The following is a 17,053-nucleotide window of genomic DNA, read 5'->3' on the forward strand; positions in this document are numbered from 1 at the left end:
CACCAACTTATGCAGTTTCTCCCCTAAATCAGCCACCAGCACTGTATCATCAGTGAACAACAACTGACTTACTTCCAAGGCCCTCTCATCCACAACAGACTGCATATTTGCCTCTCTCTCCAAAACTCTTGCATTCACCTCCCTAACAACCCCATCCATAAACAAATTAAACAACCATGGAGACACCATGCACCCCTGCCACAAATTGACATTCAGTGGGAGCCAATCACTTTCCTCTCTTTCTTCTTATACACATGCCTTAAATCCTTGGTAAAAACTTTTCACTGCTTCTAGCAACTTACCTTCCAATCCATATACTCTTAAAACCTTCCACAAAGCATCCCTATCAACCCTATCATAAGCCTTCTCCAGATCCATAAATGCTACATACAAATCCATCTATAATTCTAAGTGCATAAGTCAAGAGAACAAATGGGAAAATCGGTGAAGGGTGCTAATGTGGAGGTGATAACAAGTAGTGGTGATGTGAGAAGGATATGGAGTGAGTATTTTGAAGGTGTGTTGAATGTGTTAAATGATAGAGTGGCAGATATAGGGTGTTTTGGTCGAGGTGGTGTGCAAAGTGAGAGGGTTGGGGAGAATGATTTGGTAAACAGAGAATAGGTAGTAAAAGCTTTGCGGAAGATGAAAGCTGGCAAGGCAGCAGGTTTGGATGGTATTTATTAAAAAAGGGGGTAACTGTGTTGTTGACTGGTTGGTAAGGATATTTAATGTATGTATGACTCATGGTGAGGTGCCTGAGGATTGGTGGAATGCATGCATAGTGCCATTGTACAAAGGCAAAGGGGATAAAGGTGAGTGCTCAAATTACAGAGGTATAAGTTTGTTGAGTATTCCTGGGAAACTGTATGGGGGGGTACTGATTGAGAGGGTGAAGGAATGTACAGAGCATCAGACTGGGGAAGAGCAGTGTGGTTTCAGAAGTGGTAGAGGATGTGTGCATCAGGTGTTTGCTTTGAAGGATGCATGTGAGAAATACTTAGAATTGCAAATAGATTTGTACGTAGCATTTATGGATCTGGAGAAGGCATATGATAGAGTTGATAGAGATGCTCTGTGGAAGGTATTAAGAATATATGGTGTGGGAGGCAAGTTGTTAGAAGCAGTGAAAAGTTTTTATCGAGGATGTAAGGCATGTGTATGAGTAGGAAGAAAAGAAAATGATTGATTCTCAGTGAATGTCGGTTTGCGGCAGGGGTGCGTGATGTGTCCATGGTTGTTTAATATGTTTATGAATGGGGTTGTTAGGGATGTGAATGCAAGAGTTTTGGAAAGAGGGGCAAGTATGTAGTCTGTTGTGGATGAGAGAGCTTGGGAAGTGAGTCAGTTGTTGTTCGCTGATGATACAGCACTGATGGCTGATTTGGGTGAGAAACTGCAAAAGCTGGTGACTGAGTTTGGTAAAGTGTGTGAAAGAACAAAGTTGAGAGTAAATGTGAATAAGAACAAGGTTATTAGGTACAGTAGGGTTGAGGGACAAGTCAATTGAGAGGTAAGTTTGAATGGAGAAAAACTGGAGGAAGTGAAGCATTTTAGATATCTGGGAGTGGATTTGGCAGCGGATGGAACCATGGTAATGGAAGTGAGTCACAGGGTGGGGAAGGGGGCGAGAGTTCTGGGAGCATTGAAAAATGTGTGGAAGGCGAGAACATTATCTCGGAAAACTAAAAATGGGTATGTTTGAAGGAATAGTGGTTCTAACAATGTTATATGGTTGCAAGGCGTGGGCTATAGATAAAGTTGTGCAGAGGAGGGTGGATGTGTTGGAAATGAGGTGTTTGAGGACAATATGTGGTGTGAGATGGTTTGATCGGGTAAGAAATGAAAGGGTAAGAGAGATGTGAGGTTGAGAGAGCAGAAGAGGGCATTTTGAAATGGTTTGGTCACATGGAGAGAATGAGTGAGGAAAGATTGACAAAGAGGATATATGTGTCTGAAGTGGCGGGAACAAGGAGAAGTGGGAGACCAAATTGGAGGTGGAAAGATGGAGTGAAAAAGATTTTGAGCGATCGGGGCCTGAACATGCAGGAGGGTGAAAGGTGTGCAAGGAAAAGAGTGAATTGGAACGATGTGGTATACCGGGGTCGACGTGCTGACAATAGATTGAACCAGGGCATGTGAAGCATCTGGGGTAAAACATGGAAAGTTTTGTGGGGCCTGGATGTGGAAAGGGATCTGTGATTTCGGTGCATTATACATGAAAGCTAGAGACTGAGTGTGAATGAATGTGGCCTTTGTTGTCTTTTCTTAGCACTACCTCACACGCATGTGGGGGGAGGGGGTTGTCATTTTATGTGTGGAGGGGTGGCGACGGGAATGAATAAAGACAGCAAGTACGAATTATGTACATGTGTATATATGTATATGTCTGTGTATGTATATATATGTATATGTTGAAACGTATAGGTATGTATATGTGAATGTGTGGACGTGTATGTATATACCTGTGTATGTGGGTGGGTTGGGCCATTCTTTCACCTGTTTCCTTGAGCTACCTCACTAACGCAGGAGACAGCGACAAAGAATAATAACAATAATAATAATAATAATAATTCTTCAAAGCAAACACCTGATCCACACATTCTCTACCACTTCTGAAACCACACTGCTCTTTCCCAATCTGATGCTCTGTACATGGCTTTACCCTCAATTAATTCCCTCCCACATAACTTCCCAGGAATACTCAACAAACTTATGCCTCTGCAATTTGAAAACTCACCTTTATTCTGTCTGCCTTTGTACGATGGCACGATGCATGCATTCCGCCAGTCCTCAGGGACTTCACCATGATCCATACATACAGTGAGTATGTTTACCAACCAATCAACAACATAGTCATCCCCTTTTTTAATAAATTCCACTGCAATACCATCCGAACTCACCACCCTGCTGGTTTTCATCTTCTGCAAAGCTTTCACTACCTCTTCTCTGTTTACCAGACCGTTCTCCCTGACCCTCTCACTTTGCACACCACCTCGACCAAAACACTCTATATCTGCCACTCTATCATCAAACACATTCAACAAACCTCCAAAATACTCCCTCAATTGCCTTCTCACTTCATCACTATTTGTTATTACCTACTCATTTGCCCCCTTCACCGATGTTCCCATTTGTTCTCTTGTCTTATGCACATTATTTACCTCCTTCCAAAATTTCCTTTTACTCTCCCAAAAATCTAATAATACTCTCTCACCCGAACTCTCATCTGCCCTCTTTTTCACCTCTTGCACCTTTCTCTTGACCTCCTGCCACTTTCTTTTACAGATCTCCCAGTCAATTGCACTACTTCCCTGCAAAAATCATCCAAATGCCTCTCTCTTCTCTTTCACTAACAATCTTACTTCTTCATCCCACCACTCACTACCCTTTCTAATCTGACCACCTTCCACCTCTCTCATGCCACATGCATCTTTTGTGCAAACCATCACTGCTTCCCTAAATACATCCCATTCCTCCCCCACTCCCCTTATATCATTTGCTCTCACCTTTTGCTATTCTGCACTCAATTTCTCATGGTACTTCCTCACACAGGTCTCCTTTCCAAGTTCACTTACTCTCACCGCTCTCGTCTCCCCAACATTCTCTCTTCTTTTCTTCACCTTCGCCTCCATAAGATAGTGATGAGACACCCCTCCAGCTGCCCCTCTCAGCACATTAACATCCATAAGTGTCTCTTTTACATGCCTATCAATTAACATGTAATCCAATAATGCCCTCTAGCCATCTCCTTCTTACATAGGTATACTTATGTATATCTCTCTTTTTAAACCAGGTATTCCCAATCACCAGTCCTTTTTCAGCACAAACATCCACAAGCTCTTCACCATTTCCATTTACAACACATTCAATCCAAATAAATATTAAAAAGCCAAAGTGAAATCACACAGCCCTGCCTCACACCTACATGTATCCCAAAACTTTCGCTCAGCTTTCCATCCACTCACACACACATTTGCTTCTTTATAAAAGCTTTCACACCATCCAACAGCTGTCCCCCTATACCATATATCCTGAACACCTCCAACAAAGCATTCCATTTGACTCTGTCATATGTTTTCTCCAGATCCATAAAAGCTGCATAAAACTTACTTTTCACTAAATACTTTTCCATTCTAAATACCTTTTCATTCTGTCAATAAATATTCTTGCATACACTTTTCCTTGAATACTTAACAGACTTATTCCCCTAATTGTTACATTCATCCTTGGCACCTTTTCCTTTGAATAAAGAAACAATAATAGCTTTCACCCAATCAACAGGCAAAATCTTCTGTTTCCATTCTAAATTACATATAAGATGCATCCACTCAATCACACTCTCTTCTCCAAACTTCAGCATTTCATCCATAATCACTGCTTCTAACAACTTGCCTCCCACACCATATATTCTTAATACCTTCCACAGAGCATCTCTATCAACTCTATCATATGCCTTCTCCAGATCCATAAATGCTACATACAAATCCATTTGTTTTTCTAAGTATTTCTCACATACATTCTTCAAAGCAAACACCTGATCCACACATCATCTACCACTTCTGAAACCACACTGCTCTTCCCCAATCTGATGCTCTGTACATGCCTTCACCCTCTCAATCAATACCCTCCCATATAATTTACCAGGAATACTCAACAAACTTATACCTCTGTAATTTGAGCACTCACTCTTATCCCCTTTGCCTTTGTACAATGGCACTATGCAAGCATTCCGCCAATCCTCAGGCACCTCACCATGAGTCATACATACATTAAATAACCTTACTAACCAGTCAACAATACAGTCACCCCCCCTACCTTTTTTTTAATAAATTCCACTGCAATACCATCCAAACCTGCTGCCTTGCCGGCTTTCATCTTCCATAAAGCTTTTACTACCTCTTCTCTATCTACCAAATAATTTTCCCTAACCCTCTCACTTTGCACACCACCTTGACCAAAACACCCTATATCTGCCACTCTATCATCAAACGCATTCAACAAACCTTCAAAATACTCACTCCATCTCCTTCTCACATCACCACTACTTGTTATCACCTCCCCATTAGCCCCCTTCACTGAAGTTCCCATTTGCTCCCTTGCCTTACGCACTTTATTTACCTCCTTCCAAAACATCTTTTTATTCTCCCTGAAATTTGATGATACTCTCTCACCCTAACTCTCATTTGCCCTCTTTTTCACCTCTTGCACCTTTCTCTTGACCTCCTGCCTCTTTCTTTTATGCCTCTCCCACTCAATTGCATTTTTTCCCTGCATAAATCATCCAAATGCCTCTCTCTTCTCTTTCACTAATCTTACTTCTTCATCCCACCACTCACTACCTTTTCTAATCAACCCACCTCCCATGCTTCTCATGCCACAAGCATCTTTTGCGCAAGCCATCACTGCTTCCCTAAATACATCCCATTCCTCCCCTACTCCCCTTACCTCCTTTGTTCTCACCTTTTTCCATTCTGTACTCAGTCTCTCCTGGTACTTCCTCACACAAGTCTCCTTCCCAAGCTCACTTACTCTCACCACTCTCTTCACCCCAACATTCTCTCTTCTTTTCTGAAAACCCCCACAAATCTTCACCTTCGCCTCCACAAGATAATGATCAGACATCCCTCCAGTTGCACCTCTCAGCACATTAACATCCAAAAGTTTCTCTGGCCATCTCTCCTACTTACATACGTATACTTATGTATATCTCGCTTTTAAAACCAGGTATTCCCAATCACCAGTCCTTTTTCAGCACATAAATCTACAAGCTCTTCACCATTTCCATTTACAACACTGAACACTCCATGTATACCAATTATTCCCTCAACTGCCACATTACTCACCTTTGCATTCAAATCACCCATCACTATAACCCGGTCTTGTGCATCAAAACCACTAACACACTCATTCAGCTGCTCCCAAAACACTTGCCTCTCATGATCTTTCTTCTCATGCCCAGGTGCATATGCACCAATGATCACCCATCTCTCTCCATCAACTTTCAGTTTCACCCATATCAATCTAGAATTTACTTTCTTACACTCTATCACATACTCCCACAACTGATTCAGGAGTAGTGCTACTCCTTCCCTTGCTCTTGTCCTTTCACTAACCCCTGACTTTATTCCCAAGACATTCCCAAACCACTCTTCCCCTTTTCCCTTGAGCTTCGTTTCACTCAGAGCCAAAACATCCAGGTTCCTTTCCTCAAACATACTGCCTATCTCTCCTTTTTCGTCATCTTGGTTACATCCACACACATTTAGACACCCCAGTCTGAGCTTTCGAGGTGGATGAGCACTCCTCGCGTGACTCCTTCTTCTGTTTCCCCTTTTAGAAAGTTAAAATACAAGGAGGGGAGGGTTTCTGGCCCCCCGCTCCCGTCCCCTTTAGTCGCCTTCTACGACACGTGAGGAATGCGTGGGAAGTATTCCTTCTCCCCATCCCCAGGGATAACGCTGATACACCCCATAACAAAAATATTCAACAAAACTCTATCAGATGGTCAGGAACCAACTGACTGGATACTAGCAAATGTTACCCTATATAAAAAAAGGGGGCAAAAAGTATGCCTTGAACTACCGCCCTATTACCCTTGCATCAAGTGTTAGGTAAAATGATGGAAAAAATAATACGAGATAAAAGGATATAAGGCATGTGCACTAGTAGGAAGAGAGGAAAGCGATTGGGTCCCAGTAAATGCTGGTTTGTGGCAGGGGGTGCGTGATGTCTCCATGGCTATTCAATTTGTTTATGGATGGGGTTCTTGGGGAGGTGAACGCAAATGATGCAAGAGAGGCAAGTATGCTGTCTGTTGTGGATGAGAGGGCTTGGGAAGTGAGTCAGTTGTTGTTGGCTGATGATACAGCGCTGGTGGCTGATTCAGGTGAGAAACTGCAGAAGTTGGTGACTGAGTTTGGTAAAATGTGAGAAAAAAGAAAGTTGAGAGAAAAAGTGAATAAGAGCAAGGTTATTAGGTTCAGTAGGATTAAGGGACAAGTTAATTTGGAGGGATTGAATGGAGAAAAAATAGAGGAAGTAAAGTGTTCTAGATATCTGCAAGTGGACTTGGCGGCGGATGGAACCATGGAAGCAGAAGTGAGTCACACGGTGGGGAGGAGGCGAAGGTTCTAGATGCGTTGAATAGTGTGTGGAAGGCAAGGACATTACCTTGGAGAGCAAAAATGGGTAGGTTTGAAGGAATAGTAGTCCCAACAATGTTATATGGTTGTGAGGCATGGGCTATATACAGGGTGTGGAGGTGGGTGGATGCGTTGGAAATGAAATTTTTGAGAATATGTGGTGAAGTGGTTTGATCGAATAAGTAATGAAAGGGTAAGAGAGATGTGTGGTAATAAAAAGAGTGTGGTTGAGAGAGCAGAAGAGGGTGTGTTGAAATGGTTTGGACACATGGAGAGAATGAGTGAGGAAAGATTGACAAAGAGGATATATGTGTTAGAGGCAGAGGGAAGAAGGAGAGGTGGGAGACCAAATTGGAGGTGGAAGGACAGAGTGAAGGGGATTTTGAGTGATCGGGGCTTGAACATACAGGAGGGTGAAAGGCGTGCAAGGAATAATAATGTGGTATACTGGAGTCAATGTGCTGTCAATGGAATGAACCAAGGCATGTGAGGCATCTGGGATAAACCATGGAATGTATATGCATGCATATGTGCATGTATGGGCATTTATATATATATATACATATGCAAGTGGGTGGGTTGGGCCATTCCTCATCTGTTTCCTTGCACTATCTCGCTGACACAGGAGGTCGCGATTAATCATGATAAGTTTTTTTTTTTTTTTTTGCTTTGTCGCTGTCTCCCGCATTTGCGAGGTAGCACAAGGAAACAGACGAAAGAAATGGCCCAACCCACCCCCATACACATGTATATACATACGTCCACACACAGCTTTCCATGGTTTACCCCAGACGCTTCACATGCCCTGTTTTAATCCACTGACAGCACGTCAACCCCAGTATACCACATCGATCCAATTCACTCTATTCCTTGCCCTCCTTTCACCCTCCTGCATGTTCAGGCCCCGATCACACAAAATCTTTCTCACTCCATCTTTCCACCTCCAATTTGGTCTCCCACTTCTCCTCGTTCCCTCCACCTCCGACACATATATCCTCTTGGTCAATCTTTCCTCACTCATTCTCTCCATGTGCCCAAACCATTTCAAAACACCCTCTTCTGCTCTCTCAACCACGCTCTTTTTATTTCCACACATCTCTCTTACCCTTACGTTACTTACTCGATCAAACCACCTCACACCACACATTGTCCTTAAACATCTTATTTCCAGCACATCCATCCTCCTGCGCACAACTCTATCCATAGCCTATGCCTCGCAACCATACAACATTGTTGGAACCACTATTCCTTCAAACATACCCATTTTTGCTTTCCGAGATAATGTTCTCGACTTCCACACATTCTTCAAGGCTCCCAGGATTTTCGCCCCCTCCCCCACCCTATGATCCACTTCCGCTTCCATGGTTCCATCCGCTGCCAGATCCACTCCCAGATATCTAAAACACTTTACTTCCTCCAGTTTTTCTCCATTCAAACTTACCTCCCAACTGACTTGATCCTCAACCCTACTGTACCTAATAACCTTGCTCTTATTCACATTTACTCTTAACTTTCTTCTTTCACACGCTTTACCAAACTCAGTCACCAGCTTCTGCAGTTTCTCACATGAATCAGCCACCACCGCTGTATCATCAACGAACAACAACTGACTCACTTCCCAAGCTTCCTCATCCCCAACAGACTTCATACTTGCCCCTATTTCCAAAACTCTTGCATTCACCTCCCTAACAACCCCATCCATAAACAAATTAAACAACCATGGAGACATCACACACCCCTGCCGCAAACCTACATTCACTGAGAACCAATCACTTTCCTCTCTTCCTACACGTACACATGCCTTACATCCTCGATAAAAACTTTTCACTGCTTCTAACAACTTGCCTCCCACACCATATATTCTTAATACCTTCCACAGAGCATCTCTATCCACTCTATCATATGCCTTCTCCAGATCCATAAATGCTACATACAAATTCATTTGCTTTTCTAAGTATTTCTCACATACATTCCTCAAAGCAAACACCTGATCCACACATCCTCTACCACTTCTGAAACCACACTGCTCTTCCCCAATCTGATGCTCTGTACATGCCTTCACACTCTCAATCAATACCCTCCAATATAATTTACCAGGAATACTCAACAAACTTATACCTCTGTAATTTGAGCACTCACTCTTATCCCCTTTGCCTTTGAACAATGGCACTATGCACGTATTCCGCCAATCCTTAGGCACTTCACCATGAGTCATACATACATTAAATAACCTTACCAACCAGTCAATAATACAGTCACCCCCTTTTTTAATAAATTCCACTGCAATACCATCCAAACCTGCGGCCTTGCCAGCTTTCATCTTCTGCAAAGCTTTTACTACCTCTTCTCTGTTTACCAAATCATTTTCCCTAACCCTCTCACTTTGCACACCACCTCGACCAAAACACCCTATATCTGCCACTCTATCGTCAAACACATTCAACAAACCTTCAAAATACTCACTCCATCTCCTTCTCACATCACCACTACTTGTTATCACCTCCCATTTGCGCCCTTCACTGAAGTTCCCATTTGCTCCCTTGTCTTACGCACTTATTTACCTCCTTCCAGAACATCTTTTTATTCTCCCTAAAATTTAATGATACTCTCTCACCCCAACTTTCATTTGCCCTCTTTTTCATGATAAACATAAATAAAATAAAACTCACATTTCCAGCACAAAATTATACCAGACAATCAAAATGGTTTCCACAATACAGGATCCTGCCTGATGAATCTGCTGGAATCTTTTAATGTTAGCTATCAGAATAGGGATGAAAAAGTACCGTCTGATGTTGTATATTTAGATTTTCAAAAGGCTTTCAATAAAGTACCTCACAAGAGACTTTCACACAAACTTAAAGCACACGGACTTAGTGAAGAACTATGTATATGGATTAGAGACTGGCTTACCAGAAGAAAGCAGCATGTAGTATTAAATGGCAAAGCCTCAGATCGAATAGAAGTACCAAGTGGTGTGCCACAGGGGGTTGGTCCTAGGCCCGTTTCTTTTCATGATATATATTAATGACCTAGAATTCGGGCTTATATCTAAGAACTCCAAATCTACTGACGTTACTAAAGTAGGAGGTAGAGCTGTAAACATGCAGGACTTTGAAATGATTGAAAGAGATCTTAACTTACTAGCAGAGTGGTCAGACAAATGGCAAATGAAGTTCAATGTAGACCAGTGTAAAGCTATGCACTTTAGAGACAAGAATATAGGTTACAACTACAAACTATTTAGAAACTCTCTAAAATAAATGAAGAAAAGAACCTTGCAGCTGTCATTAGCAACAATATGAAATACAATAAACAGTGTCAAGCAGCAAGTAAAAAAGGCAACCAAATGTTAGGTTTCATAGCCTGGAACATATATTACAAAACATCAGAAACAATTCTCACACTTTATAATTCTCTAGTACAACCACACCTTGAATATGCAGTCCAATTTTGGTCCCAAAATTATAAAAAAAGATGAGGAAAACTCAGAGCACGTACAAAGACATGCGACAAAATTGATCCCATCCCTTAGAAGTCTGGCATACATAGAGAGGCTAAAATGAATGGATCTTTTTTTCCCTTAAAAAATGTAGACTTCGTGGTGACTTAATCCAAGTGTATAAAGTGAACGACTGTTTGGAACAGAAAAAGTTCTGACATCTAAACAATACACCCAGTTTCTCAGAGGCAGACTTAGCTATTCCCATAATGTGGGGTTCCCATGAAAGAGTGGATAATACAGTAATACCATGTACATTCATTGAGTCAAGAGGTAGGATTACAGAACTGTCAAGGGAGAAACGAGAGTTGTGACGAGTTTTCAACAGTGAGATGGGTAGAAAATGGGTCTTGGTGGCATTAATAAGATTTTGTGTACCTCACTGAGATATCCTGTCCAAATCTGAGTTTACTGAGGAAGCTGTGTCAAGATGAGATGCAGATCAAGTGGGAGATTTGAAGGATGTAACTGAATGAAGTGTTGAGTCATCAGCATATGAAAGCATTGGATTATTTGCAAAGGAGAAGAAATCATTAAAAAAGGAGAAAAAGTGTAGGGAACAGGACAGAAACTTGATGGACACCACTGTTGAAGGAGAAAAAGGGGAAGGCTGGTCCATCAACAACCACAGAGATAGATCAGCTGGAGAGGAAGCTAATTATGAAGGAGCAAAGTGAGGGAGTGAAGCCTCCCCCCAGAAAAGGAGCTTAGGGATAAGACAGTCCAGATTAACGGTCAGACCCCTAGACCCCTAAGTTTTAGTCTATTTCCTCTCATTGGTAATTAATACAATGCTGGTGCTACTATAAAGAAATGTTCAATATCAATGCTGTTCAATCCTTTAAGAATTTTGAAACATTCTATTCATTTGCCCAAGGTGCCTCTTGCTTTGGAAGAATAAGTTTAATTCTCGCAGTCTCTCCTAACATGGTCTGTTATGCAAGGAGGCAATCAATTTAGTTGCTCTTCACTGCACTGCTTACAATTCAAAAATGTCCTTACTTAAGCTGGGGCCTAAAACTGCACTGCATATTCGAGGTGTAGTCTAGCTAGACATAGGTATGGTGGCAATATCACATACTAACTTTTTCAAGTAAAGTTTCTGTTTACAAATTCTAACATCCTATTTGCTTTCTTAGCAGCTTCACTCCAATACCGGGAGAATTTCAAGTTACTGGAGACAGTGACTCCTAGATCTTTCACACTTGGGGTGTCCTTCGTCGTGTGGCCCATCAGTTCATAATCAAATTTTTCTTTTAGGTTTTCTACTTGTAATGGCTGACATTTATTAACATTAAATGGCATTTACCATCTATAAGACCACTGAGCAATTTCATCTAGATCTTCTAATAATCTTAGCCTATCTTCATCAGTAAATATAGCACTGTCAATTTTTCTTGTTATCTGCAAATCTGAGCACTAGTCTATTTAGCCGTATATCAATATCATTAATAAAAATGACGAAAAGTATAGGCCTAAGTACAGATAGCCCTGGGGACTCTACTCATAATGGGTGACCACGGTGATGATTCACCATTAATTACGAGTCTGCTTCCTATTACATAACAATGCTTCTATCCTATTTCCTATGCAACCAGTAACCCCTAAGGCTTAGACTGTGTCCATCAATTAAATGTGGAGGACTTTGTCAGATCATTTCTGAGAGTCCAGAGATGTTACATTTATTGCTTTTGTCCAATCGTGGGGATTGAATAATGTATGATAAAATCAAAGGAGGTTCCTAAAACCATGCAGTGGATTATGGATCAGGCTGTGTTGTTCCACATAGCCTACAATTTTATCTCTGATAATTGAGTCCAGACGTTGACATTAATTCAAGTGAGGCTTCCATTTTGGTAAACAGGAGAGACGTCTGTGAGAGTATTCCTTTCAGAAGCAATTCTTTGAAATCTGGGTTAACAGTCTGGCAATTTCATGTCTGACTTTTTTAATCATTCATGGATAGAAACAATCAGCTTTTATTAGTCTTCAACTTATCAATGTTAGTACTTATCTAACTGTGACGGTGAATTCTTGTCTCATGTGAGTGCTATTCATCACCGTCTCAAAATCTGTGTCGTTGCTTTCAAACATAAAAGCAACTGAAATTTTTTTTCAGGGTTGTTGCTATGCTTTTATCATCCACAATGGGTTCCCCATTTTCGTTTCCTCCTTACATGTTTCGTATTATTGATATATCCATAAAGTCTTTTAGGATCTCTATTGCTATCTCTTGCAATACCCTCTTCATATTTTTCATAATCTCTATTGCTATTTCTTGCAATACCCTCTTCATATTTTTCATAAGAATTTCACTTGTCTTTTGCATTATATTACATTGCAATATATGGATCATTTTCTGATTTCTTGCGCTTACAGAGTTCATTTCTGCACCGTACAGCTCTTGCAATATCTTGGAGGGTACCATTCTGGCTTGTTGTCGATTTTACTGTTTCTGTTATGCATGGAAATGAATGTGACTTGATGGTACATACATTGATATTCAAAACTGGCCCATAATTCCTCCAGGCATGAACCAAAAAGGGTGAGACTCTTTAATGTGCTATGCAGCCCATTCAAATCCACCTTTTTAAAGTTAAGGGTAACAGTACTGGTTTTAGGGTAGTTCATTTTGATATTTACGTCAAACCTAACCATGTAATGGTTGCAAGTGCCTAGATGATCTCCAACATGGGTATTAGTTATCAAGAACTCCTGGTTTAGTAGCAAAAACTGTCTTCGACAAAGTTGACACATTTAACACATTCATTCTCTACACCTGAGATAGTTTTTCATTTGATTTCTGGAAGATTAAAATCCTCAAGTACACTTGAGTCTTTATCCTGTATTGCTCGCTGTGAACTCTCATACAAGAGAGTGTTATTTTCTGCTGGCTGACTAGGGTGTCAATAAACGATGTTTATGTAAAGTTTGGAAGATTTTGCACTAATCTGAACACACAAGTGTCCAACAGCAGCAGATGTGGTCTGAATTTCGACGGGGTTTGAAAAGATTTTACACACAGTGCAGATCCTCCTCCTCAATCATCTCTATCCCTTACCACATAATATTTTATAAAAAAATTAACATTACAGTTAATGCTAATTCATTCATTTGCATGGATTTTTTAAAAGAGAGGGATCTAGCACTACACACAATGCAATAGTTAAACTTAAATTTTAATCTATCAAACTTAATCTATTCATTTAAGTTATTTCTTGTAAAGAATATTAAAAGCCCTGTAAAGAGTGTTTGTTAAAATGTAAAATGATTAAGCAGCTCATTAGATAAGAAATAAAACTTACTGTAAAGTTCTGCTATACCACGGTGCACTTTGAAGATTTCAGCAACCCTGGATGGAAGACCAAAAAAAGGCCCAAGCTGGAAATCTTCCCCTGACTGATGAGTCTTGGTAGCTTCCTCTAATGCTGCAGCCACAGCTTCTGCCCGACGTTCTGAATCTGACTTCAATGGAGCTGAAATTTATATTAAGAGTTTTTCAATCTAGTTCTGCTGCTGAAGCATCATCTATAATTTTTACCATTTCCAAAAACATGAGTCAGAGACTTGCTCAAATCTTACATGAGGCCAATCAAGGTACACTGGGGCTACTGACAATCGATCAGTTCCAGGCAGCTGAAATATAGTGGTATAATTTAACTTATTAAGTCTTAATGCCATTGCTACTTCAACCACTCCTACTAATGAATTCTATGTATGGCACACAGTAACATCTACTACTAATGACTAAAACACCAGTAACTATAACAGTTAGTGAAATCAGCTCATATCCATCACAGTTTATTGTCCTTGTGAAATTCTGAGAATGTTCTTTCATCAATTCTTTTCTTCACATTAGAGGCTTCAGTCATAGACATAAGTCTGCAGCGAGGCCAGCTCTTACCTGAACTAAGAAAAGTAATAATAAGAAGGATATATTATTATCATTATTAAATATTATTCCTATTATACTTTGTCGGTCTCCCTCGTTAATGAGGTAGCGCTAGAAAACAGACGAAAGAATGGCCCACCCCACCCACATACACATGTATATACATACACGTCCACACACGCACATATATATACCCATACATTTCAATGTATACACATATATACATACACAGACATATACATATATACACATGTACATAATTCATACTTGCTGCCATTATTCATTCCCGTCGCCACCCCGCCACCCATGAAATAACCCCTCTCCCCGCATGCGCGCAAGGTAGAGCTAGGAAAAGACAACAAAGGCCATATTCATTCGCACTCAGTCTCTAGCTGTCATGTATAATGCACTGAAACCACAGCTCCCTTTCCAAATCCAGGCCCCATAAAATTTTTCATGGTTTACCCCAGACACTTCACATGCCCTGGTTCAATCCATTGACAGCACGTCGACCCCAGTATACCACATCGTTCCAATTCACTTCATTCCTTGCATGCCTTTCACCCTCCTGCATGTTCAGGCCCCAATCGCTCTAAATCTATTTCACCCCATCTTTCCACCTCCAATTTGGTCTCCCACTTCTTATTCCCTCCACCTCTGACACATATATCCTCTTTGTCAATCTTTTTTCACTTATTCTCTCCATGTGACCAAACCATTTCAATAGAACCTCTTCTGCTCTCTCAACCACACTCTTTTTATTACCACACATCTCTATTACCCTTTCATTACTTACTTGATGAAACCACCTCACACCACATATTTTCCTCAAACATCTCATTTCCAACACATCCACCCTCCTCCACACAACTCTATCTATAGCCCATGCCTCACAACCATATAAAATCATTGGAACCACTACTCCTTCAAACACACCCACTTTTGCTTTCTAAGATAAAGTTCTCACCTTTCACACATTTTTCAACACTCCAAGAACCTTTGCCCCCTCCCCAACCCTGTGACTCACTTCCGCTTCCATTCCATCCGCAGCCAAATCCACTCCCAGATATCTAAAACATTTCACTTCCTCCAGCTTTTCTCCATTCAAACTTTCCTCCCAAATGACTTGTCCCTCAACCCTACTGTACCTAATAACCTTGCTCTTATTCACATTTACTCTCAGCTTTCTTCTTTCACATACTTTACCAAACTCAGTCACCAGCTTCTGCAGTTTCTCACCTGAATCAGCCACCAGCGCTGTATCATCAGCGAACAACAACTGACTCACTTCCCAAGCTCCCTCATCCACAGCATTATTATCATTATTATTATCATTATTATAGTTAATTGCTGCTTCCCGCATCAGTGAGGTAGCGCAAGGAAACAGAAAGAATGGCTCATCCACTCGTTTACACACACACATATTTCTTCTTCTTCATACTATTCGCTATTTCCCTTGTTAGCGAGGCAGCGATAACAGAGGACTGAGGCTTTGAGGGAATATCCTCACTTGGCCCCCTTCTCTGTTCCTTCTTTTGGAAAATTGAAAACGAGAGGGGAGGATTTCCAGCCCCCCGCTCCCTTTCCTTTTAATCGCCTTCTACGACACCCAGGGAATACGTGAGAAGTATTCTTTTTCCATTATCCCTAGGGATATATATATATATATATATATATATATATATATATATATATATATAGTTTGATCGAGTAAGCAATAATAGGGCAAGAGAGATGTGTGGCAACAGAAAGAACGTGGTTGAGAGAGCAGAAGAGGGCGCCCCGAAATGGTTTGGTCACACACACATATATATATATATATATTTATTTATTTTTATTTTTCTATTTTGCTTTGTCGCTGTCTCCCGCGTTTGCGAGGTAGCGCAAGGAAACAGACGAAAGAAATGGCCCAACCCACCCCCATACACAATGGTATGGTAGATACAAAGCATTTTAGGGTCGGGGAGCTATGGAAAACAAGTAAGCAATGTTGAGTGGTTTAGTAAAAATAGATGAAACGGTGAGAGCCTGGTGCAAAATGAAATGTAGTATGGTAGCTGGAGAAGATGTAGTTGAATCTATTAAGATGAAAGTGTTGACTATTTAGTTAGATATCTCAATGTAAGTCTGGATCATGGTGAGGTGCCTGAAGACTGGAAGAATGCTAGGTGAAAGTTTGTTCAGTGTACATGCAAAGTTGAGTGGAAATGTGGTGATTGAAAAGGTGAAGGCATGCCCAGTGCATCATACTAGGGAGGAATGATGTGATTTCATGAATGGTAAAGGACACAAGGATCAGGTGTTTGTTTTGAAATGTGTGAGAAATACTAAGAAAAAAAAAAAATCAGGATTTGTATGTGGCATTCATAGACCTGGAGAAAGCATATGATAGGGCTCACAGAGATGCTTTGTGGGAGGTGTTACAAAAATATGGTGTTAGGGGAAAGCTATTAGAAGCATTGATGAATTTCTATTAGGAGAGCAAGGTGTATGAGAGAGTAAGTAGAGAAGGGT

The 17,053-nt window shown here is 40.8% G+C and overlaps 1 protein-coding gene across 3 annotated transcripts in view; it reads right to left on the bottom strand.

Moving 5' to 3' along the window:
- Window positions 1-17,053, bottom strand: part of LOC139752010 (uncharacterized) — a 467,243-nt gene that overhangs the window by 371,188 nt on the left and 79,002 nt on the right. For all 3 annotated transcript variants that reach the window (XM_071667787.1, XM_071667788.1, XM_071667789.1), the window contains exon 4: window positions 13,953-14,123. In XM_071667787.1, coding sequence (XP_071523888.1) covers window positions 13,953-14,123 — 171 coding nt within the window. The remainder of the gene's footprint in view (window positions 1-13,952; window positions 14,124-17,053) is intronic.

The sequence above is a fragment of the Panulirus ornatus genome, chromosome 12 (genome assembly GCF_036320965.1).
Source record: "Panulirus ornatus isolate Po-2019 chromosome 12, ASM3632096v1, whole genome shotgun sequence".
NCBI lineage: Eukaryota > Metazoa > Arthropoda > Malacostraca > Decapoda > Palinuridae > Panulirus > Panulirus ornatus.